At 40.9% G+C, this 25,523-nt stretch overlaps 2 protein-coding genes across 3 annotated transcripts in view; one reads left to right on the forward strand and one right to left on the reverse strand.

Annotated features, from left to right (window-relative positions):
• The window catches only part of LOC120716387 (voltage-dependent T-type calcium channel subunit alpha-1I-like), a 296,557-nt gene that overhangs the window by 134,412 nt on the left and 136,622 nt on the right, over window positions 1-25,523 (reverse strand). For both annotated transcript variants that reach the window (XM_040003917.1, XM_040003916.1), the window contains exon 6: window positions 18,584-18,743. In XM_040003917.1, the coding sequence (XP_039859851.1) occupies window positions 18,584-18,743 (160 nt within the window). The remainder of the gene's footprint in view (window positions 1-18,583; window positions 18,744-25,523) is intronic.
• LOC120716388 lies at window positions 7,567-10,832 on the forward strand. The gene is made up of 2 exons (XM_040003918.1): window positions 7,567-10,475; window positions 10,726-10,832. The coding sequence occupies exon 1, from the start codon at window positions 7,766-7,768 to the stop codon at window positions 10,181-10,183; it is 2,418 nt and encodes an 805-aa protein (XP_039859852.1). The 5' UTR covers window positions 7,567-7,765; the 3' UTR covers window positions 10,184-10,475; window positions 10,726-10,832.

Below are 25,523 nucleotides of genomic sequence, written 5' to 3' on the forward strand. Positions count from 1 at the left end.
CAAGTACAAGAACTTTAAAAAAAGCACGGTAATCAGATTACAATTTTGAGTACCACAGTCGCATTTATCACATTACAGTTTCAATTATGCCATTCATTGCATTACTAAGGATTCTTTCAAGCTTGCATTAAACGCGCCTCTTGCTATGATCAGCAAACTTTACTTCAAACATCTCTTCACGCTAACACAGAGTAAGTAGGGTTCTGTGAGGGCTTATAACCTGAGTGTTATTTATATGTCTATGTTACAGAGTAATGCAAAAGTAAACTAATGGCTAGTGTAACATATTACTTTCTTCTGGGAGTAATATATTAATATTTGTATGACCTCAATACTCTTAATAACTCTGAGTGATATGAAGGAAAGATACAAAGTACTAGACAGTGCTTACATGTAATGTGGGGACAGCATGTTGTTAGTGGTATCGAACATAAAGTCCACAAGCAGCTACTGTCACTAATAAAAAAGGACCTAACCAGACCAAACTGTGGCCATGTTTCGACCACCTTTCATGTGCTAAACATGTTATTCATCTAGCCTGCAAACTGACATCAGCAGCACATTTGTTCCTCAGTTAATTCTAATTTGGTAGCTCGTCCAGCAGGGTGCATGACAAGATGAAGAAAATGCAGACAAGAAGACGTTAGATAAGCAGACTTTAAAAGAAAAGCTAATGCGGTCTGGCGCTGGTGTTATGCAGCAGGCTGCTGTCTGGTTCAGCGTGACCGTCTGCTCTGCCTGTTATAGAACGCTGATGCTACTTCTCAATTTATGACTTGATTAGCTGCATCAAAGAAAGGTCTGTGTTTAATGAAACCAAGAAAATGTAAGACACACGATACAAAAGCAGTTGACAAAGGAGTAAAGCTGAAATGAACCAAACACGAGGAGGAAGAGAGTAAATGTGATCGTTTTGGCAATATTAGGAAAATGAAAAGATAGAGGCTGAAAAAAAGAGCGAAGCTGTGTGTGATTTTATTTCAGTGTGAGGTAGGGTTGCTATTTAGAAGGCAGACCAGAGAACGACATACTGGTTAGCAATTACAATTGACCTGGTATTTATGATGACTCAATAGAAGCAGCATAGTAACTACTCTCTGTCTAACACACTCTGTGTAGTCGTAGGTCTTTGTATTGCTTCCACTGACTCTGTCCCTACGTACCGCAGGCTCAACAGAAGCTATTAACAAGCCAAAAAACATGATCCATATATCCAGCATAACACTGGATATTTTTGACCAGGTTTTCGTCCAAGTGCACTGATTCTAGTTGAAACAGGTATTTTTAACCCAAATGTCTGAAGCTAAGACAGTAGCTCTGGTAGGTATTAACCACATATGCCCTTCCACTGAACTTTGTAAGTGTGTTTTAAGCTAAACTTTGTTTCAGTTTAGCTTCGGTTTACTGTAGAGTCTCTGGTTTACCAGCACAGGTTCATAAAATTCTGTTAGCATGCTTCTAAGCAAATATCAGATCATCAGTAGATATTAGCCACCTCATATTGTCTTGGATAATAACCCAATCAATCTGTACCCAATATAGTGTTACCAAGATATACTTATACCATGCATTTACACATCGTAGCACAGGAATGTTAAAGCTGTCTATCAGAACGATTGATTTGTTAGTGGACAGCAAATATTGTGTCATTTCTGCTGAATTCCCTGTTATGCTGTGTGCTCCTCGCATAACTTAAATTTTTTAGTTTATTTAACTAAGAAAATGCATGCTAGATATCTAAAAGTACAAAAGAGGCAGCTTTATCTCACTCAAAAATATTACTTCCCTCATCCCCAACTGGTCAGAGGATGGCTGCCCCTCCCTGAGTCTGGAGGTTTCTTCCTATTAAAAGGAATATGTCTCTGTGAAGGTTCTCAGTCATCCAGGTCATCGTAGTCAAAGGAGCTTGCAAAGAAAAGCGTCTGGACTTCTCTAAGTTACTTGAAGACGTTTCACCTCTCATCCAAGAAGCTTCTTCAGTTCTAAGGTCAAATGGTGGAGAGTCCCAGATATAAACCTAGTGGGAGTATCCCCCCACAAAGGGACAAAAGGACCCCCTGATGATCCTCTAATCGCCTGAGCCAAGGTGTGAAACTGGGTGTTGGTCCCAATCAGCCAGAGTTTCGGGTGAGCTCATTGTGAAACCTGGCCCCACCTTATCATGCGAATTCCTGAGGTCAGATGGCCCAGGATGTGAGTGGGCGTTAAGGCCTTAACGTCCACTCACATCCTCTGTGGGGGGAAACTCCCAATAGGTTTATATCTGGGACTCTCCACCATTTGACCTTAGAACTGAAGAAGCTTCTCGGATGAGAGGTGAAACGTCTTCAAGTAACTTAAAGAAGTCCAGACGCTTTTCTTTGCAAGCTCCTTTGACTATTAAAAGGAAGTTTTTCCTTCCCACTGTTCGCAAGTCCTTCCTCAAAGGGGGTCGTTTGATTGTTGGGGCTCTCTCCGTATTATTGTAGGGTCTTTATCTTACAATATACAGCATCCTGAAGCTAGTTCTATTGTGATTTGCCATTATATAAATAAAACTGATATGAAGTATCTCACTGACTCTCTCTGGACATCTCACTCCAGAGACATTAGTTTCTAGGGGTATTTCCATGCTCATGTTCCTCTTAGGGATGTAAATGTGCAGTGTATTGTCTGCACAAATGAGCATGTGTTCCCAAATATACCCCTGTGTTGTTCATCCTTTTCACAGTCCTTACTGGAGGTATGAGAAGAACAAGTAAATATGAGAAAATGTGACAGACAGCCAACCATCCACAAGTCCCAACCTCTGTGCACGACTGAGCCAACATCCGCTGACAGCAGATATCACAGCCTCGCTCATTATCAGTTTGGACATCAGCTGTGTGTTCCTGTATACCGAGGTGATTATGTTCGTCACCAGAGAGTGTCAGACAGACAGCAGTCATTTCACAGCTGAAGAGATGTTGGACTCCTGACAGCAGAGGCACCAGCTAAAGCAGCTGTTTCATACCTCTTGCTCTTGTTTCTGGAAACCTGGCAGTGTGAATTACAACCGTCACACACTGTTTACATCAGCTCTCTGACAAAAAAAGGGTGGAAAAAGAGTACCTGTGCAAATGTTTTACCAAAATTGGATGACATTATTGAGATTTACTCAGGGAGATCAGGGCATCCCATGATTACATCCCCTCTCCATTTCATCTCAGAATTGGTTACTATGGTGATGACCTACCCCAAAGCCTCTCATCAGATCATTATTTTCTTTCCGGGCTTGTAAGTGCGAACTGTCGTCCAGCCCACTCTGTGCAGCCAAACTGGCCCAATCAAATGCTTGGCCTCAGATCTGGTCTCCCCAGGCATTTCCTTACCGCTAACAGAATCCCAGTTATTGTCTGAGCTCTGTGTTTGCACAGTGGTATTAGCTGTACTCTTAATCATAGACATGGTTAGGAACAAACAACACCTGTTTAGCTTTAAGCTTCTAATTCTGATTTGCTATTTCCTACCAGGGAAAATGAACTGTCATAATTTATGACTAATTAAGAAGCGCTGACTATTAAAAATCTCTTAATTTTGCTGTGAAAAATACAAGTGAGCAGATAATGAATAAAAGCCAGCTGGTATTAGGTCTTTTTTTTTTTTTTACCTTTGGGCCATTTTATTTTATCATTCTTGTTCGGAGACAGTATTACTGTTCTGTATCACTAAAATATTATTCCCAGTAAGTTGTTAGTTATGTGTTTTTAGCGCCCTCTGTGGTCGTTTCAAGTAATGCACCGTAGAAATGGTTTGTTTTGAAACAACTTTATTGAACAGGAAGTCAGCTCAAGCAAGCAAGCGAGCGAAAGAAAGAGACATATCGGCACACGGCTTATGGTGTCCTGTCGGAAAATTTACTGTCTACATCTTTGGTTTACGGTTGTATCGCCGGTATGTACTTAAAGTTAAATTACAACTTGTTTTTGTACATTATGTTGCCGCTAGCGCAGTATTTGACCGTAAAGCTAATCTCGGTGCTAAGCTAGCTATCCGCGACTTCGGAGGTCGTCTGAGATAGCCTCAGTAGTTGTTTAAAAGTTTATATAATTAGACGTATGCTGTGTAGTAGTATTGCGGTGTATAAATGTATGTTATGCTACGCTTATGTATGTCATGACTGTATTTTTTGTCTTGTTTTTAGTTTTACCCTTTTGAATATCAGTAAACCTGTTGACAACGCCCATCGGTCTTCAGAGTGGTGATATGAGAAAGGTGTTCACGCCCTTGCATCAGACATGCACCCGTAACGGCACAGTAAAACGGCGGCATCCGCACGAACAAAGATAACGCAGTCATCGCACACTAGAGTGAAGCTGACCACTACTACGCCTGGGAGCAACACGGCATACAGCAGTGAGCCAGCAGTCGTCTAATCAACTCCAACATGTCCAGCAAGGCGTCATCCCTCAAGACCCGGTCCGAAGCTTCGTGTGCCTCCTCCACAGGTTCTGCAGCAGCCAAAGCCAGAGCAAAAGCTGAGGCAGCCAAGGCACGGCTCAGCTTCGCAGCTAAAGAAATGGATTTGAAGGTAGAAAAAGCACAAATAGAAGTAGCAAAAGCTAAAGTCGAGGCATCCATCGAATATTTACAGCATGAAAAAGATGTAGCCTCAGCCATTGCTGAAGCAGAGTCATTAGAAGCAGCTGCTGCCACACAGACAGAAACGCGCAGCAACATCTGTCCCTCAGTAACAGCAGAACGAACTAAACAGTATGTCATTGGCCAATCTACATTTGTGAGAAAAGAAAATGATGCTGCTCTTCAACAATCACAAAATGAAAATGTAACACAAAGTAAACCAGAGCTCACCTGTGATCAGCCACCAAGCCCTAAAAAAGAAAATGACCCACAAAAAATTCCAATTGGTCTAACAGATGATCCTGACTGTTGCCAAAAAACTCCAGTCATTTCCCCTTCTCCCCATGCTAATAAAAATTACAGTACCAATTGGTCAAATCAGGTATCAGCATCTAGCTTCCATGATGCTAGGCCTTTATACAAAGAGCCTAGAGAATCAAATGTGAGTGACTTCATCAGATACTTTGCTCGTCGTGAAATAGTGGCAACAGGGCTGCTCCAGTTTAATGACAAGCCCCAAAACTTCAGAGCTTGGAAACGCTCATTTGAAAATGCTATAAGCGGGTTAGATCTAACGGCAAGTGAAGAAATGGACTTGATGTTAAAATGGCTTGGCAAGGAATCGGCTGAACATGCAGAACAACTCAGAGCCATACACATCAACAACCCAGTCAATGGCCTCAACATGATATGGGACAGACTTGAACAATGTTATGGCTCAGCTGAAGTGATCGAGGATGCACTGTTTAAAAGAATTGATGGATTCCCAAAAATCTCATCCAAAGACTTTGCAAAACTGAGAAAATTTAGTGACCTGCTCATGGAAGTGCAGCGCGCTAAAGCTGAAGGAGACCTCCCTGGTCTCGCGTTCCTAGATACAGCAAGAGGAGTAAATCCAATCATCCAAAAACTTCCCTTCTACCTGCAAGAAAGGTGGATTACGGTAGGAGCCAACTACAAACGCACAAAATGTGTCTCTTTCCCACCATTTAGTGTTCTAGTAGACTTTGTTGCACAAGAAGCTGATGCTAGAAACGACCCCAGCTTTAACCTCACACCATCACCTGATGCACCCAGACCGGACAAACTATCTTGGAGGGCAAACAGACAAAAAGAGATTTCTGTGCACAAAACTGATGTCATTTCTCGCACTAGTTCAGACACACAGAGGTCCCCAAACAAAACTGTACATGGTGAAAAGCTTTGTCCAATTCACAAGAAAGCCCATCCTCTCGCAGCGTGCAGAGCATTTCGCATGAAAACACTGTTAGATAGGAAAACGTTCTTAAAAGAAAATGACTTTTGCTTCAGGTGCTGTGCCTCATCTTCACACATAGCAAAGAACTGTAAAGCCAAGGTACAGTGTTCCGAGTGCAACGATGAGAAGCACTGCACGGCTCTCCACCCAGGACCAGCTCCCTGGCTAAAAGAAACCGAACCAGCAGCAGAGCATGGCGGGGAGCCTGACACCACTGAATCAGAGGAGATCACTTCTAAATGCACTCAGGTTTGTGGTGTGAATGAAGCAGGCACTTCATGTTCTAAAATCTGTCTCGTTAATGTCTACCCAGCAGGCCACCCACATCAAGCAGTAAGGCTTTATGCCATCCATGATGAACAAAGTAACAGATCACTAGTACGTCCGGAGTTCTTCGAGTTGTTTAATGACTGCGGCCCTAGTTCCCCTTACTCGCTTAAGACATGTGCAGGTACCAAAGAGACAATGGGTAGAAGAGCTACAGGTTATGTAGTGGCAGCTTTAGATGGTTCAGTCCACATCCCACTGCCTAGCCTAATTGAGTGCAAAAATATCCCAAATGACAGAGACGAGATCCCCACACCCAGTGCAGCTAGACACCACAGGCATCTAAAGTCAGTGGCTCACCTCATTCCTGCCTTGGACTCTAACGCCCCCATACTAATGCTTCTTGGACGGGATGTCATTAGAGCTCACAAAGTCCGCAAACAGATAAGTGGCCCTAACAACGCACCCTATGCTCAAAAATTGGACCTAGGATGGGTCATAGTAGGAAATGTGTGTTTAGGTGACGTCCACAAAACTCCTGCAGTAAGGACTCTGTTCACAAATGCAACTGAAAGGGGACGTCCCACAGCATTCGAGCCATGTCCTAATGTTTTCAACATAAAAGAGAAACATTGTGGGATACAAGTTCCACTCAACTTCAGCTTCCAGCTGGCAGACAGTGCTTGTGAACCTGATCATTTAGGATGTAATGTGTTCAAACAAACCAGAAATGACAACTACATCTCACCTTCCATCCAGGACAATGCCTTCTTAAAAATAATGGAGGAAGGACTAACAAAAGACACAGATAACAGTTGGACAGCTCCTTTACCATTTAAAAACCCACGCCGAAAGCTCCCTAACAACAGACCACAGGCCCTGAATCGCCTAATGTCTCTTCTTTGCACCTTTGAAAAGAAGAAAGAGATGAAGGAACATTTCATCACTTTCATGGACAAAATATTCCAAAACAAACATGCAGAGATCGCCCCTACACTAAAAGAGGATGAGGAATGTTGGTATCTGCCATTATTCGGTGTCTACCATCCCCGTAAACCCACGCAGATCAGGGTCGTCTTCGACAGCAGCGCCAAGTATGAAGGCGTATCCCTGAATGACGTTCTGTTAACAGGACCAGATTTTAATAACTCATTGCTTGGGGTCCTAATACGCTTCAGAAAAGAAGCCGTTGCCTTCACAGCAGACATCGAACAGATGTTTTACTGTTTCAACGTGCGAGAGCAAGACAGGAACTACTTACGCTTCTTGTGGTTCCGTGACAACGACATTTCCAAAGAAGTTGTGGAGTACAGAATGACGGTCCACGTCTTTGGGAACAGCCCATCGCCAGCAGTAGCCATATATGGCCTGCACCAGTCTGTCCAACGCGTCGAACCGGACTGCGATGCAGATGTGAAGCAGTTTGTCAAGCGTGACTTCTACGTTGATGACGGACTCAAATCTCTACCTACTGTTGAAAAGGCCATATCTCTACTCCAAAGAACCCGAGATGCACTTGCAAACTCAAACTTAAGACTGCATAAAATAGCAGCAAACAGGAAGGAAGTACTAGAGGCATTCCCGACTCAAGATCATGCCAAAAATCTAAAAAACCTGGACTTCGAAAGTGATTCGGTGCCCATGCAGCGTAGCCTAGGTCTCCTCTGGGACCTAAGTAAAGACCGCTTCACCTTTGAAGTATCTGATGAGTCAAAACCCTTTACCAGACGAGGTGTTCTATCAACAATAAACAGCCTCTATGATCCGCTGGGTTTTGTAGCACCAGTCACCATACAGGGGAAGTCGATTCTACGCGAACTTACAGCTGAAAATGGGGACTGGGATGCTCCACTCCCTCCCGAAATGGAAGAGTCTTGGACACAGTGGAAAGACTCACTCACAGACTTGCCTAACATGACCATTCCCAGAGCATACACAGACATTTCCCCTTCAACAGCCGTGAAAAAAGAGTTGTGTGTTTTTTCAGACGCATCTACCAAAGCCATAGCTGCAGTGGCCTATTTAAAAGTGACAGATGCAGAAGGACACAGTCAAGTAGGCTTTGTAATGGGTAAGGCTAAACTAGCACCACGCCCAGATCAGACTATTCCAAGATTAGAGCTTAGTGCTGCCGTTTTAACCGTTGAGCTCGCAGATCTTATCTCAGATGAACTTGACTGTAAACTAGATCACACTACTTTCTACACAGACAGTAAAGTAGTCTTAGGTTACATCTACAACGAGTCTAGAAGATTTTATGTCTATGTCAGTAATCGTGTGACTAGAATCCGCAGATCTTCTCAGCCATGCCAGTGGCACTATGTAGCTAGCAGTCAGAACCCTGCAGATCACGCCACTCGTTCTGTTCCTGCATTCCAGCTGCCGCTTAGTAACTGGCTCACCAGCCCTGACCTTTTACATCAGATTCAGAATTCTCCGAATGACTCCTATGACCTTGTAGAACCCAACATGGACGCAGATGTAAGACCTCAGGTAACCGCACTCAAAACAACAGCCTCAACTAAAGAACTGGGCTCAGACAGATTCACCAAGTTTTCTACCTGGAAATCCCTCACACGTGCTCTTTCTAGACTAATACATGTCATCCACAACTTCAAATCACCACCAGGCAAAGCCAATCACTGTAATGGCTGGCATTACTGTGAAACGGGAGTTACTGTGGATGAGTTAAAGCAAGCTCAGAACCTTATCATTCGAGCAGTACAGCAGGACGTGTATGCTGAAGAAATCAAGTGTGTGCAAAAACATGGAAAACTACCCAAAACCAGTCATCTCAAAACCTTAGACCCCTATCTGGACAAAGAAGGACTCCTTAGAGTAGGTGGTCGCATCAGAGACTCAAACATTAGCCAAGGTGAGAAAAACCCTCTCATAGTTCCTGGCCACCACCATGTTGCAGCGCTTCTCATAAAGCACTACCACGAGCAGACCCAGCATCAAGGTCGCCTTTTCACAGAAGGAGCCGTTCGCTCCGCAGGATGGTGGATAGTGGGCGGTAAAAGAAAAGTGAGCACAATCATCTATCATTGTGTTACCTGCAAAAGACTTCGTGCTCCTTTGAGCACACAGAAAATGTCAAACCTCCCTCCAGACCGTCTCACAACGGATCCCCCGTTCACGAATGTGGGCTTAGATGTGTTTGGTCCGTGGTTTGTGTCTTCACGACGTACAAGAGGAAGCGTCAACCAGAATAAAAGGTGGGCTGTCATATTCACTTGTTTGAGTATTAGAGCAGTTCACATTGAAGTGGTAGAGTCACTTGATACATCTAGCTTCATTAATGCATTCCGACGATTTCTGGCCGTGAAGGGACCAGTGAAAACTGTTCGCTCTGATCGAGGCACTAATTTTGCAAGTGCATGTAAAGAACTGAAAATCCCTTCAAACTTGGACAACACAGCTGTGCACACCTTCTTAAAAGAACATGGATGTAAATGGACTTTTAACCCACCTCATGCCTCCCATTTCGGCGGAGCATGGGAGAGAATGATAGGTTTAGCACGGAGAATATTGGACTCTATGTTTTTTCAGCTTAAGACCACTAAACTCACTCATGAGGTTCTCGTCACCTTCATGGCAGAGGTGGCTGCTATCATAAACTGTAGACCCCTCGTCCCGGTTTCATCAGACCCAAGTGACCCCTTTATCTTGACTCCAGCTGTTCTCCTGACTCAAAAGGTAGCACCCCTTCAGGCTCCAGCTGAAAAATTCACAGCATCAGACCTCTACAAACATCAGTGGCGCCAGGTTCAGCACCTGTCGAACATCTTCTGGGACAAATGGAGGAAAGAGTTTCTCCCTACCCTACAGCCACGCCGCAAATGGCAGTCTAGCCAGCCTAACGTGAGCTTAGGAAGTGTTGTGGTACTCAAAGACAGTCGAGTGCCAAGAAATGAGTGGCCTCTTGGTCTCATAACTAAGGTGTTCCCAAGTAAAGATGGTAAAATACGTACCGTGGAAATTAAGGTAGTTAAATCAGATGGTACAAAGGTGTTGACCAGACCTATCTCAGAGATCGTACCCTTGGTGCCTTCTTAACGTGTTGTTTTCTTCAATGTTTAATCGTGGCGTTTATTCACGCCAGGCGGGGAGTGTTCTGTATCACTAAAATATTATTCCCAGTAAGTTGTTAGTTATGTGTTTTTAGCGCCCTCTGTGGTCGTTTCAAGTAATGCACCGTAGAAATGGTTTGTTTTGAAACAACTTTATTGAACAGGAAGTCAGCTCAAGCAAGCAAGCGAGCGAAAGAAAGAGACATATCGGCACACGGCTTATGGTGTCCTGTCGGAAAATTTACTGTCTACATCTTTGGTTTACGGTTGTATCGCCGGTATGTACTTAAAGTTAAATTACAACTTGTTTTTGTACATTATGTTGCCGCTAGCGCAGTATTTGACCGTAAAGCTAATCTCGGTGCTAAGCTAGCTATCCGCGACTTCGGAGGTCGTCTGAGATAGCCTCAGTAGTTGTTTAAAAGTTTATATAATTAGACGTATGCTGTGTAGTAGTATTGCGGTGTATAAATGTATGTTATGCTACGCTTATGTATGTCATGACTGTATTTTTTGTCTTGTTTTTAGTTTTACCCTTTTGAATGTCAGTAAACCTGTTGACAACGCCCATCGGTCTTCAGAGTGGTGATATGAGAAAGGTGTTCACGCCCTTGCATCAGACATGCACCCGTAACGGCACAATTACTATTAAGAGATAACATTTAAGTCCTGGATCTAGGAACCCAGTGTTTGTGTTTCCTGGTTTTTGCATTTCGTCTCATTTAGTGTTTTTCATTTGTGTTTTTCATCTTTAGTATTTTGTGGTTTCTGGTCTTTAGGTTTTGTTACTGTGCCTTGTGTTCCATGTGTCACGTCCAGTCAGTTATGTTCTCATGTCTGTTCTTCCCCAGTTCCGGTGTCAAGTCCGCGTCTTAATCTGTGTGTCATGTTTCCTGCTTTATTTTGGTAGTTGCTCTTCTTGTGTATAGTGTGCTCAGTTTTGCTTCCTCCCTCGTAGTACACACACCTATGGTGTCAATTTCAAACTCCTTGGTCACCGTGTTCTTGAATTATTACATTCAGAAGATTTTCAGAAAACTTGAACTCTGACCTTGACCCAGTCAAGATCACTGAGTTTCAAACTCAGATTTTTAGTAACTGCACCTATGGTATCAATTTGAATCTTCTACGTTGCCTTGTCCACTAGTTATTGCATTGACAAGAATTTCAGAAAACATGACCTCTAACCTTGAGGTTGAGGTCAGTGAGAATCAAAGTCATTCATTATTTTTAGTAACTTCACCTATGATATCAATTTGAAGCTCCTACATCGCATCACATTAATTACCAACTTAGATCTTCATGCCTCCCACCCATCAGCTGAGGGAGTAAAAGTACAGGCAATCCTGGCAGTCTGTTACTCATCAGGAGTTTTTGGTACAGCACTTTCTTTGCAATCATTTTCACCTCGCAACCTCCAGGAATTACTACCAACCAATCATGGAATACACATTTTTCCCTAGTAACCGGTGGTTATATCATGTCCAAGGGACAAGACTTGCATGACATAAGTGAAAAACCTCAATAGCAACTTAAATAAGGAATGGTTCAGAGTTCCTGGATTAAGCCTATTAAATAAATCAAAAGATAGATTTTAACTCAAATCTTTAAAGTAGACGGTGTCTGACTCCTGAAGCCAAACTGGGAGCTAGTTCCACTGGAAAGGAAGAAATCAACAACTGCTTACAAACTTAGGCACAATTAACTGATTTTAAATACACAGTAGTACTTTACAGCTGATTTTAACAATATTCCAATGCATTTAAGATTAATTTTAGGCAATTCGGCCTCCAATTAAAATTCAACTTTAAAACAACACATATTAGGAATCTTGAGCCAAACACACAAAATGTTGTTATTGAGGTTCTCACAACTAGAAAAAGTATGAAATTTAAAGAATATTCCTTACTAGTATTAGTAGTATCAATTTTCTAAAATAACAACAACTACCAAAAACAAAAGGCATTAAAATATACTGACAACAGCCTAGGTTACCATGTGTTGTAAGACTGCTGTTTGACCTTCACATCAGATGGACAGAACAAACTGCCCCGGTGCCCATCTCCCTCACATGTAAATGCACTCTGTACCACTCGAAAATCATTTTTCAACATGTGATGTAGTCCAGTGACTTAAACAGAGGGTCCTGAATGTTTGGAACAAATGCTATGGCACCACAGCCAGATGTTCTCAGATGTGGCATTAATAAACCTAACTCTGGTCTCTTTTTAAATCTACCCAAATTAAAGTGTAAAAGAAAAATCAAATCAAGTCTGCATGTGAGTCTCAAGAAATTACACTAAAAAGACACATGATTAAAATAATTTAACTATTAAACATTTTTGCATGAGAACTGTGAAATTGCTGAATTAAAGAACTTGGCATCAAGACAAGCTTTTTCAAATCACCAAACTTTTCATTTTGGGTAGAAGCTGAAGGTTGCTGACATATGAGTGACAGCTGGTGTTTCTGCTGCTCTGCACAAACACATGCATTACACAGTCTAATGCCCAGAAATACAAAAAAGCAAGTAGTACTCCATGAGCAGAGAATGAGCCTAAATCTATTACAAAGCATTTGCACTTCACTAAAGCAACATGACAGAAGAGTAATTGAATTTCTGATACCGCCAACAAAAATAAACACCCCACAGCCATTGGGACACGGAATAGTACTCCTGAAAAGTATATGCAAAAAATACAATAAACTGTGCAATACTATTAAACTATACAGGTAAGATATGGCGCTATTTTTGTGCCACTAATCTGAGCGCACGTAAAAAAATTGCAGGTGCAAGTGTTGCATTTTGAGGAGAAATTTATTTTGAGCGAAGAAAAGCTAAATTTGAGTGAACAAAATTCATTGCTGCGTGCAAAAAATGTATTTCAGTGTTTGCTATTATCCACACACACACACAACAGCAACCCCTGTCGCTAAGTTTTTGCATTTGCGCTCGCTCGCAATGTGTTGCTTGCGCTCTCAACATTTCTGCCTGTGCGCGCTCAACTCTTTCTGTGCACCGTTATATTTGTGCCACAAAACCAATCACAGACTTGGATGCAAAAAAAAAATCTGATTGGCCGTTTTGGTCTCCAATCAGCTCGAAATGACAAAATGCAATATCCCAGAATCCATTTCGTCCAAAACTCAAACGAGGCAGTGGCGGAGGAACACAGAGTGGCAGAGTTTGAAATATTACTCTGTCTGTGTCACAAAATAAACTTTTAAGATATTTTCATGCGAGAATGTGTGCTGTGCATAAGTGCTCTAACGTTTTCGGAGATGCCTGTTACCTGGTGGTGTAGTTGGTGATTTTGTTGTCAGTTCAACCTTATATGTGATGTTTAACCCGAGTGACCACCCGGTCAGCTGGTGGGTAACAGGCATCTCCAAAAACGTGAGAGCACTTATGCAAATATGTGATGTCTTGATAAATCGAGCAGATATTTGAAGTTTACACAGCACACATTCTCGCATGAAAATATCTTAAAAGTTTATTTTGTGACACAGACAGAGTAATATTTCAAACTCTGCCACTCTGTGTTCCTCCGCCACTGCCTCGTTTGAGTTTTGGACAAAATGGATTCTGGGATATTGCATTTTGTCATTTCGAGCTGATTGGAGACCAAAACGGCCAATCAATTTTTTTTTGCATCCAAGTCTGTGATTGGTTTTGTGGCACAAATATAACGGTGTACAGAAAGAGTTGAGCGCGCACAGGCAGAAATGTTGAGAGCGCAAGCAACACATTGCGAGCGAGCGCAAATGCAAAAACTGAGCGACAGGGGCTGCTATTGTGTGTGTGTGTGGTAGACTTGTAGTCAAGACCGCCTAATCCGAGACCAAGACAAGACCAAAACCAAGACCAAGTTGAGACGAGACCAAGACTGAGACCGAGTCGAGACGAGACCAAGACCAAGACCAAGACCGAGACAAAAAAAGTCTTTAAACTGCAGCCAGATGCTATTCTATATACATATGCAGGACACCTTAAACTAGTTTTTTAATTAAGCAGCAAGGCAGAACAAAGTCGGGCCTGTATCAAGACACAGGGACTAAACCCCAATTCAACCAGACCCAGAACTGATCCGGAATTAAAACAGGACTACAACAGTAACCAAGACAGAACCAGAATCAGAACTAGATGATAGTAGCACTAAAAATCATCATAGACCTGCACTACAGTTATTTTTTAATTCTACCAAAGTACAATATTTAGATTGAGAAAAGCCTGCATAACTTAATAAATATAGAATTTGAAAAGTAACAAATGGTATCTAAAAAGAAACACTAGGTACTAGGTACATGTTCTGATGAGTTTTGGCAAACAACCATTTGACTAACATGTGTGTCTCACCTGCTCTTGTTCCATCTCTGTTCTGTCCTCATTCTCTCTCTCCCTCTCTGCTCCTCTCTCCCTCTCTCTCCCTCTCTGTTCCTCTCTCTCCCTCTCTCTCCCTCTCTGTGCTGACAATCAAGCCAAACACCAACATCATCAAATATACAGTTGAAACCAGATATTTATGTACTCTTCAGATAAAAACACAAACACTTTTTTAATTGTAAGATCAAATCAGACTAAATGTTTATTTTTTTAGATTGATAAATATAAAAAACATATTTGTTAACTTTAAGAGTAAAGAGAGAAACTATCTGTATTTCTTAATTGCAAATGGCACCAAATTGTATTCAAAATTGAGCCACACTTATGGAGCTCCACGATTCTCTTCCTGTTGTTTTGGTTGACATCTCTTGATGTTCCCATGTCACAGAAACAGGCTCTGTGTTTTGCCTTATATGCATCCACAGGTGTGCCACCAATTTACTCACATGGACTCTACTAACTTATCAGAAGCTTCTTCAGCTCAGAATGGAATCGCCTGGAGTTGTCTTATTAATTAACAATAAACTTAGTGTATATGTACTCCTAAATTTGATGAAAGTAATTAAAATAGACAGCTCTGTCTCTCTTTATTCTGACATTTAACTAATTCAAAAGATATTTCAACATTTATTTATCTAAAACAAAAGTTTACTCTAAATTGATGTTTAACAGTAAAAAAAAGTTTTTATGTTTTCCATAAAGTGTATGTAAATATCTGGTTTCAACTTTGAATATACTGCTGAGTATTGAAATTCCTCTTGTTTTAAATAGATATACTGAACAACATCCAAAGCATAATATATAAAATAACATCTACCTGAGTTTTTTCTTTGAAAGAAGCTCCTTATGTCCATTGTTGTGTACATCAGTACACAACTGAAACCGATTTAGAGAGTTTGTTTAGCCGTGGAGGGTAACAACTGAAAATATGAAATGTAAGCTAAGACTCTCTAAAAAATCAGCATTGCTGTTCGGCTTTTTATTTATCCATTTGTTGATTCACCCGAAGAGCAAGTAACGCAACCAAGTGATCAGTTTGATATCAATCTTTTGTGATACACCGTCATATTTACATTATTAGTTCAGTACGAATGATTTGCTTTGGTACCTGGTCAAACTTAAGCTCTCCTCTGTCTGCAGCAAACTCGCAGGCAGCAGCTTCTCCCCCCTCGCTCACATGGGTGCTGCGCTCAGTCGCCTAGTGCCTGAGCTCGGATCATACCAAAATTAGGGGGAATTTACGACGGTGCGCTCTGTGCTTCGTGTGTTGTTTTTGTTTTATACAGTTGTCAGTCAGGCATCTAACTAACAAATTACACTCCAAAAGACCCCATGCTTCTGAAAAAATGACCCGGGCTTAAGCCCAGTAAGCCACCCCCCCGCTCCGCTGATGGTTGACTCCAAATCTCCCGAACACTATGTCGATTTGAGAGCGCAGGACCGAAACAGCGAGACCAAGACAAAAGTCCGTCGAGACCAAGACGAGACCAAGACCACGTAAAAGTTTCGAGACCAAGACCAGTCTCGATCGAGACATCCAACTCTAGTGTGTGGATAATAGCAAACACTGAAATACATTTTTTGCACGCAGCAATGAATTTTGTTCACTGAGATTTAGCTTTTCTTTGCTCAAAATAAATTTCTCCTCAAAATGCAACACTTGCACCTGCAATTTTTTTTTTATGTGCACTCAGAATAGTGGCACAAAAATAACGCCATAGTAAGAGAGGTTAACTAAAAAACAGCAAAAGGATAAAGGCACAGTCCACCTAAAGCTTAGACCTTTTCTGAAATTCAGATACAGTACTCTGTACAGCTAGGAAGTGTGTGCATGTATCATTTCTTAGTTTTTTTTATTTGTTTTCTTCTTGCACTCTTTCTAATATTCTAATATTTGTTTGAATTTTTAAAAAGTAGAGGGATGAGTATATGAATAAGGGTGCGAAGAGCAGGGGGTGATTTGTCACAACATACACAGGCATTTTGTTTATATATTTGCAAGCAATGTATTTATAAGCTTTCTCTCCCTTTCACGATTTCAGATTCATAACTTTATTGGAATTATACTGCTTCATCGCCTTTGAGATTTCTGCTGGTTAAAGGCCAAAAATTGGACTTGGTCACTCTGAAGTTCAGTTACAGTCAGTCTTTTGCTATTCACCATCTTGAATATAGTGGCTGTGATGACTATGTATATATGTGGCAAGAGACCGGCCACATGTCTATTACTCCAAAGATTGGGAGAAAGAGAAGTCGTAAGTGTTTATGTGCACTGGAGGCAAATTTGAATTCGTGCCTGCACCTTCACTCGCAAGATATGAAAGATCACACCTGTAATTTCTCATCTGAGAAAGGTCCCCTTCACCCAAGAAGTGAAAACATTAACAAAAGTGACAACGTGATATCGCTGCAATTACTTGTCAGTAGAACAAGAACTAGTCTGAACAACAGCTAACAGCAGCTAACATTATGCTGTCCCTCTGATAAACAGTTTGATTACATTCTCACATCACATGAGAGTTTATTCACTAAATGTCATGCCAGCAATGCTAGCAATACTTCAAAGACAGTTTAACACCATCTAATAGCAGCGAACAGAGGCTAACACCTGCTAACAGAGGCCAACAGCAGCTAACAAGTGGTAACAGCAGCACTTACTGACAGAAAAGTTCAAGATATCCTCAACAGCTCACCTCAGTATCACTTTCCTTTCACAAAGTGTTACAGCCGCCTCCAGAGTAAATAGATGTGGACACCCCGAATATTGACGGCTGAGGTAAACAGCTGACTTACAGCCTAGCATCACTACAGATTAATGGTGGACAGAGTTATTTGTGAGTAATGTGAGAAAATTACTGTGAGAATTAGGAATAGTAAGAACAGACTTCAGTTGACTGCAATCTACTGACATCTAGTGGTAAGATTTTAGACACTGTAACTTTAACTATATTGTACTTTAACGCTTGATTTTGAAGTGCAACTTATATGCTAAGAATTGTTGTCTTGCCCATGGCACATGTCCTAAACATTTCCTTCAGCATTTTCTAGTATAACTCAGATTTCAGTGCTCCATGACAACTGGTGTTATTTCCTCAAACAGAATACATCTTATTCAAACCAATAAGTTCAAATGTGGTCTTGTTGTTTGGGATTGACTAGTACATGTCGCACTCTTGTGTGATCTCTGTTGGTCGATCGCTTCTGTGGAGGGTGAACATGATTTTGAATTTCTTCCATTTATAGACGATCTCTGTGAATTGTGGTTGTGTGTTGGAATCTAAAGTCTTTAGAGATGCTTCTATAACCTTTCCTTGTCTGATGAGTTTGAATATTACAGCATTGTGAAACCTAAAAGAGTTACGTTCAGTCACCCCTTTTCCATCTATTTCATTTTGCCAAACATGTTTAAGCTACAGTACCTGGAATTTCTTGATCCTACGTCTCTGCAGTTTATTGCAGAGACGCTGATACAATCTTGATGACTTGGCAGAAAATGGGTGAGAGAGAAGGGTTGCAGTGAAGAAGAGTGTCAGCCTTTTAATTAAGTGGCAGATTTGATTATGAGGTAATGATATTTGCTTTGTGCAAATTTTAGTTTGCCATCAGCCTCATTATATTAGCACTTGAGAGACGGGGCCAGAGGGAGGCTTAATCTCACACTATGGAAATATGAGTGAATTGAATAGATGATGTAATTAATCTTCTAGAGTCACGCAGAGGGAGGGCAGGTAATGAAAGGAGAGGTGACAGACCTATTTACACATACAGAAACTGACACACATATACATTGCGGGTACAGTGTGTATTTTGATTCATGTGCTATTCAAGAAGTTACATCATTGACGCAATTACCGTAATAAAGAAACACACACAGAGGTGACAGTGTGTAGTCGTCAGACTCACACACGCCCTGTCAGAGAGATTAATGTTCAAGAAGACAGAATGTGCATTACATGGTCTCACACTCTTTTCCACACTCAGACGGAGTAGGCGGTGACTCACAGTGTGAAGTTCTCCTCGGGGTAGCAGCGGTTTCTCAGCAGCCCTGCCCACAGCTGCACTCCTATGATGCCGAAGATGAAGAAGACGAAAAAGCAGAGGAGAAGGACGTTACCCAGCATGGGCAGCGTGTCGAGCAGCAGGTTCACCAGGATACGCATGCCTGGAGAGAGACAGACAAATACTTATGTGATGACACATCCCGCACAGCTCTATGGCTGACTTTACTTTATGATCTAAACGGAGCAATGGCGTTCCCATCCACTTCCTACGAAGCTTTATAGGAAAATTGTGTACAGGTAAAGAACAGCACACAAGAGGAAAGAGGAGGAATAATTTACTCATTTTATATTTGCAGCATGAAGAGAAAAAATACCTATAAGTAATTACACACCAGCAGGAGAGCACCGAATCACAACTGACTTATGCATATACAGTAATAAACCGACCTTAATTAGTGAACTGTTGTGAGCTGAACAGCAGTAATATTAGCACTACAAAGCATTACGAGCTTGGAAAGCATCGATGCAGTTCTGTTATTGATTTACTAGTAACGACTTTACTCTTGCCCCAAACAAACAAAAAAAACACAAAACAACCTTTTTGTTCACAGTCAAGAGATTATTTCACATCTCAAACCTTGTAAAAGTCTTTCAAAGGATTTCTTTGGACATTGGCTGCTCATTTTTAGTCCAGTCCTTGTGTCTGACCACTTTTAGTGCAGCTCAGGACATGAACCCATGTTGTTTCTGTTCACGATAGAAAACTTAGCAAAAAAGTATATACAAATTGTATCCTTAACCACCTTTGTTTTTGGCAGCTTGTTGTAAAACCACATCATTTGTTTCTATGTTTTCAGCTGACCTGTAAAAAAATGCCAAAGATAACACACGTTGGCATAAAATAGTATTTTGTACTATCAACCAAGTAACCAACAAGGTGATTCACAAACAAAGTAAGCTGCAAACTTGCCACAGGTGAGCATTGTACTGTGTCTTTAAAAGTTTAAGAACACTGGACAAGTACTGTTATCCTTCTGTTACAATTAACCTCTTTTCCCCTCAGTCCAACCTGCCTGCACTCCCTCCTTCACCTCTCTTGCACACTCTGTTTATTGCTTGGCTGATCCCAGGTATTTAAACTCATGCACACCTTCACCACCTCTGCTCCTTGCATCTTTATTGTTCCCTCTCATTCACACTCATTTATTCTGTCTTGTTTCTACTGACTTTCATTCATCTTCTCTCCAGAGCATACCTCCACCTCTCCAGGCTCTCCTCCACCTGCCCCCTACTCCCACAACAAAATGTCATCTGCAAACATCATACCCACACAGACTCCTGCCTGACTTGATATGCCAACCGGTCCATCACCAATGCAAACAAAAAGGGGCTCAGAGCCGATCCCTGATGTAATCCCACCCCTACCGTGACCTCATCTGTCACCTCATACCTGTTGTTCTTGTAAATGTCCCACCACCCTCACATACTTCTCTGCCACTCATGTCTTCCTCGTGCAGTACCACAGCTACAGAAACACAGTGCAGCTCCTTCTGATGGTCTCTATATTTCTCTATTAACACTCTCAAAGTAAACATCTGTAGTGCTACGAAGCCATACTGCTGCTCACTGATCATCATCTGTCTTCTTCACCTGGTGTCAACAAACTTCAACAACTCTTTCCCTCTCAGCTTCGGTGTATGGCTCATCAGCTTTATCCCTCTGGTATCAGTACACCTCTTCTCCGTTCCTCAGGCATCCTCTCACTCTCCCAGATTGTGTTAAACACTCTTGTCAATAAGTCGACTCCCCTCTCTCCTGGATATCTCCATGCCTCCACAGGTATGTGACTTAAGGAAATTATAAGATATCTTGAATAAGAGAGTTCAGGCGATCATACCAAATATTGATTTTCATGCTCGTTAGAATTACACACACGCTTACGTTAACACAAATCCCAATAAATTACTGATCACAGAAATCAAGGCGTTTGCACCGTACTGTATGACTGAAGCATTTTAGGAAGCACAGCAACAGTGTGGGAAAGAAAAGGTTGGTAAGAACTAATCAAACAGTTTTTGTATTTCACTATAATGTTTCATTCTAACAGAGGTTAAGCAATCTCCAACTTTCTAGAAAAAGATCTAATGATGCCAGCTTAAAGTGTCATTCAGTTACCAAAACCTTGTTAACTTTGTTATATTTTGAAAACTAAGCTCTTTATAAGAGGCTGCACTGCTGACTGTGATAATTCTGTGTTCTGCTTTAAAATTGGATGAGCAACATACCCCTATGCTCCACTGGAAAATGGAAGACGTGCACAAACACACAAAAATCTTTGGATCTGTATAATTAGTGCACACAGACTCCAAATCCTCGTCTCACCTATCGCTTTCCCTGTCTTAAAACATTCTCTGCCATCCCTCCCACTCTTTAGTTGGTGCAGAAATTTACACAACCATTTCTATATAAGTCGTCGTATTATCATAATTAGCTAATCAATCACTAATCTCCTCACTAATTCTAATCCCACAGCCAATTACTTTGGGGTTAAACACTTGGGGAAACTAAACCATGGGTTAAATTCTATCTGTAAAATGGATTGAAGATTGATACAACATTTAACTGATTAGTCAGGGGAAAGCCCATCCATAGATCCTCTTCCAGGGATCTCATTATATAATGTAATAAAAAGGATGTCTTACTTGATGAACGCATACACTGGAGGCGTGCAGCTGTACACAAGCAGAAGACTTGGAAACTTGACCCGGGTATTTACAGTAAAAGTGATATTTCCATTTAAAATAAAGCTGTGTTTTGAATCTGATGTATATTTTCTGTCTGACCATGAAAGAATCTTCCCTATTAGTGATGGATACAAAGTTCAATTTTTTTATCTTCTTGTATAAAATCTTCTTTAGAGCTGCAGGAAGTGGTAATTCACACATGGAAAATATTATTCATTTCTAATGAGAATTGAAATCCCCCTTCTGAGATTTTAGTTTTGGTGGGAATATATATATATATATATATATCTCATTTCCTTCTCTTTTTATCCTTTGGGTTTAAACACAACACATAACCTTTGGTGAACAACTGTCTGGGCTGAGTTTGGTTTTTTGATGTCAATAATTGATGATATGCGGATACTGAATTCTTCAAAAATTCAAGCATTCTCCTCTCAACCAGACAACAAGGTGTCTGATAAGACGTTTCTTTTTTTAAAATAAAGTGTTTACTTTGGCCTTTGTAATTAATGACTTTAGCTACCCCTGAAAAATGCTATTTAAATGAATTTACTATAAGTACATTCCAGCTGGAGTCAAACTAAAATCAGAGAACCTGATTTTCTTTGAGCAAATTGAAACAGACGTCCCATTTCAGATTGATTAAGTCTGTTTGAAGTTGCTAGAAGCTTAAAACACTGCAATATCAAATCAGGCACCCTAATGTGAATATATTAACATTTAAAACAGTTAACTAATTAAAAGGAAAAGAGGAGAATGTGTCACACGTACAACGAGACATACAAAATAACAACAATTCTAAATTAAAATAGTGGACTTGTTCTAGTCACACAAGTTTTGACTACACTGAAGGACCAGTGTTTCCTTCATAGTTTTAATGATTTGAATCAAATAGAATGTAAATGAAAAGGGAACAACATAGAATACCCTGATGGCCGTTACCCTGGCAGCTAATACGACGTCTCCCAGAGGGGTTGAGGGTAATGTAGTAAACAGGCCCAGTCCTTTAAGCTGTGACCAGTGGGAACCCGACATGGATAATTTCCATTAGCGCCATTAAGTGACTCCTCTGTTCAGTTCTCACATCGTCCTCCGAGAGTGTCCGCTTAGTTACTATGTGCCTGAAAGTGTGTGTGCACAAGTGCTTAGTGGCTTTGTGTTGGTTGCACTTTTGCGACATGTACTGCCTGCACAACATATGCATTTACTGGTGTGTCTGCACTCATAAAGCCAACAATGTGGAGCGAAGAGCTTTCCGGTAAATAGTCTTTATTCAAAGCACAGAACTGCATCTTTATCATCCAACAAATAAAAATGAGTCAAATAACTGGCTTTTGGCAGCCGATGCTGGCACTGTTACAACCTGGCCTTCTCACTCGTTGGATAGTGTTGCTGGTGCTTGACAAAATAACTTGATGCTTTAATGTTAATGTTGACAATTGTGTTGCCAATACTTGAGCATTAATAGATCTATTCAATCTACTGAAAATATGCTGTGCTTTCAACATCTTATAATTTTTTTTTATAAAAAAGGGAACTGAAAAACATAATAAAGAGTTAGGGAAAGGCTGAAATTATGCTGGAAGCATTTATGTGTGGTAACAAAAATATTAACTTGCTGATGTTAGTTAAAGTCTATGTGTACAAAGACCACGCACATTTGTGCCAATTAGAAGAAAACGCAAAGTTCCCCTGAGGCTGATAGAAATTCCCCTTTGTAAGTAATATGAGTTTCTCCATATTGGTTGTAGCTATGAAAAGTAGTAGATCTAACATAAGGAGCTGGGAAAGAAAAACATCTGGACTTGGTGTAGGTCACAATCAGCTAAGGTTTCGGGAGAACCCACTGTGAAATCTAGCCCCACCCTATCATGTGATTTACTGAGGTCAAATGGCCCAGGATGTGTGTGGGCGTTAAGGCGTCTGGGAAGGGATCTCAACACTGGATTATAGATGGCAAACAGTTGGTGTCGTAAACCACCACATCTGTTCAAAGATGGTCGTTCACAGTGGACATAGATGGCTTCTTTCACTCTTCTTTCAAATCATCTGTCTTCTCTGTACAAAAATGTGAACACTGGTGTCCTCGAAGGAGTGACCTTTGTCTTTTAGATGAAGATGGACAGCCGGGTCTTGTCCTGGTCGACGTGGCTCTTCTATGTGCCATGCGTTTATGAAGTGGCTGTTTGGTCTCACCAATGTAGAGGTGATTTAGAGGTATGAGCATTCCTCGCTACACTGTACAGCATACACTATGTTGTTAAGTTTGTGTTTGGGAGTTTTTTTCTTTGAGATGAACCAGTTTTTGTCTGAAAGAAGGAAATTCAGACGCTTTTCTTTCCAGCTCCTTAGCTTACAATGACCCGGGTGACTGAGAACCTTCACAGACACAGATCTATCCTTGCACATATAATCAAAAGTTAATATAAATTGTTTAGCCACAGAAAAACTAGTAATATATATTCTATCTTCTGATTTGCTGGATAGTCTGGATAGCAGCCAACTCCCAAAGTCGCCCGCTGTCCACTGACCACTGACCACTTCTTGTCTTGTCTAATGACAAATAGAGCTCTGAAGTCAAATGTGGATTATTAAACATTAGGGCTCTCTAAGTCCCTGTTAGTAAATGATGGGAGGATGAATATGTTAGCTGACATGAATCAGGTCATACTAATTGTCACAATCCTCGAAGCACAGGTTGAGGAGGAGGAGTGGAAGCAATCTTTTACTGCAGCCTATAAATCAACCAGACTGAGACACAGTTTTTAATTCATTTGAACGTCTGACTCTTGGGCTTGGAAATGGAAACTGGAAAACTCCCAAACCAGTTTTATTTGTCTGCTTTCTGTTAAAAGTGAGTTTTTCCTTCCCACTGTCACCAAGTACTTGCTCATAGAAGGCCATCTGATTTTGGGGGTTTTCTCTCTACTTGTAGGGTCTTTACCGTACAAGATAAAGATCCTCGAGGTGATTTGTTATGATTTGGTGCTATATAAATTCAACTGAACTGACCTGAACTGAACTGATATTGAATTGAATTAAAGTAAAGTATATCTGTCCACTACAGAAAATATTTTTTCAAGAGAGTCCATCTGTTCATGGGTACTGTGCTGATAGCCAACTTTTACTTACATGCGTTGCTTCTTCTGCCTGTAATTTTACTTCTGTTAGCCAATCACAGACTCTTGCTAGTGTTTATGTGCCACTAACAAGAACAGCCCAAGTTAGCAACTGAAACATTTGAACTTTCCATATAAACTTTCCATATAGATGCTACTCTTTTCATGATTCAGCTTCAGGTTAAACAAAGAATAACCTTTAGTTTAGTAAATACTGCATGTGATAAGAAGTCTGATTTTCTTGGGCTTTAATTTAATAACTCAATTCAACCAAGAAAAACAAATGTTACTGGGTTAAGTATAATAAAAATTCTAAGGTTCTAAGGTCACCATTTGACCTTAGAACTGAAGAAGCTTCTCGGATGAGAGGTGAAACGTCTTCAAGCAACTTAAAGAAGTCCAGACGCTTTTCTTTGCAAGCTCCTTTGACTACGATGACCTGGATGACTGAGAACCTTCACAGACATATAATAAAAATTGAGATTTTTTCCACCTTTATAAACAGTAAAATGCAATCATATTCAAATATTTTCCCCAAAATGAAATTATTATAATTTATAAATGATTATACATTTTGACCCATCCAAACGCAGACATAAGACATGTTATTGTGCAGGTTTCAGACTGAGCTATTGGGATATTGTTTACCTCCCTGTTTGCTCACCTACTAATTCTACCTGCTGAAGAAATGTAGACTTTGTAGAAAACATTTTACATTATAATTTCTGAAAACGAGTGGGTTGGTAATGTTGTTTCTTCTCTTTTTCTATGTAATCACCTCCCTTTTCTCATGTTATCTTCCCCTCTCCAGGTGCCTGTCTTCCACGTCCCTTGCCTCCTTTTTATCTCTATTCTTCCAGCAACTCCCTCCATCGCTCGCACTTCCTCAGCTGTATCTATCATCATAATAGCCTGCTCATCTGAGTCCCCCCACATCTCTCCTCTCATCATCCCTCTCTTCCTCTCGTCCATCTTCGACTATCCTTTATGGAGCTGGATAATCCCCTCTTCCCTCCTTCATTTATCTCTCTTGCTGCCTTTTTTGTCCTCTCCTCTCACCTGCCTGTCTTTCTTTCCT

The sequence above is a fragment of the Simochromis diagramma genome, unplaced genomic scaffold (assembly GCF_900408965.1).
Source record: "Simochromis diagramma unplaced genomic scaffold, fSimDia1.1 OVJJ01000325.1, whole genome shotgun sequence".
NCBI classification, from domain to species: Eukaryota; Metazoa; Chordata; class Actinopteri; order Cichliformes; family Cichlidae; genus Simochromis; species Simochromis diagramma.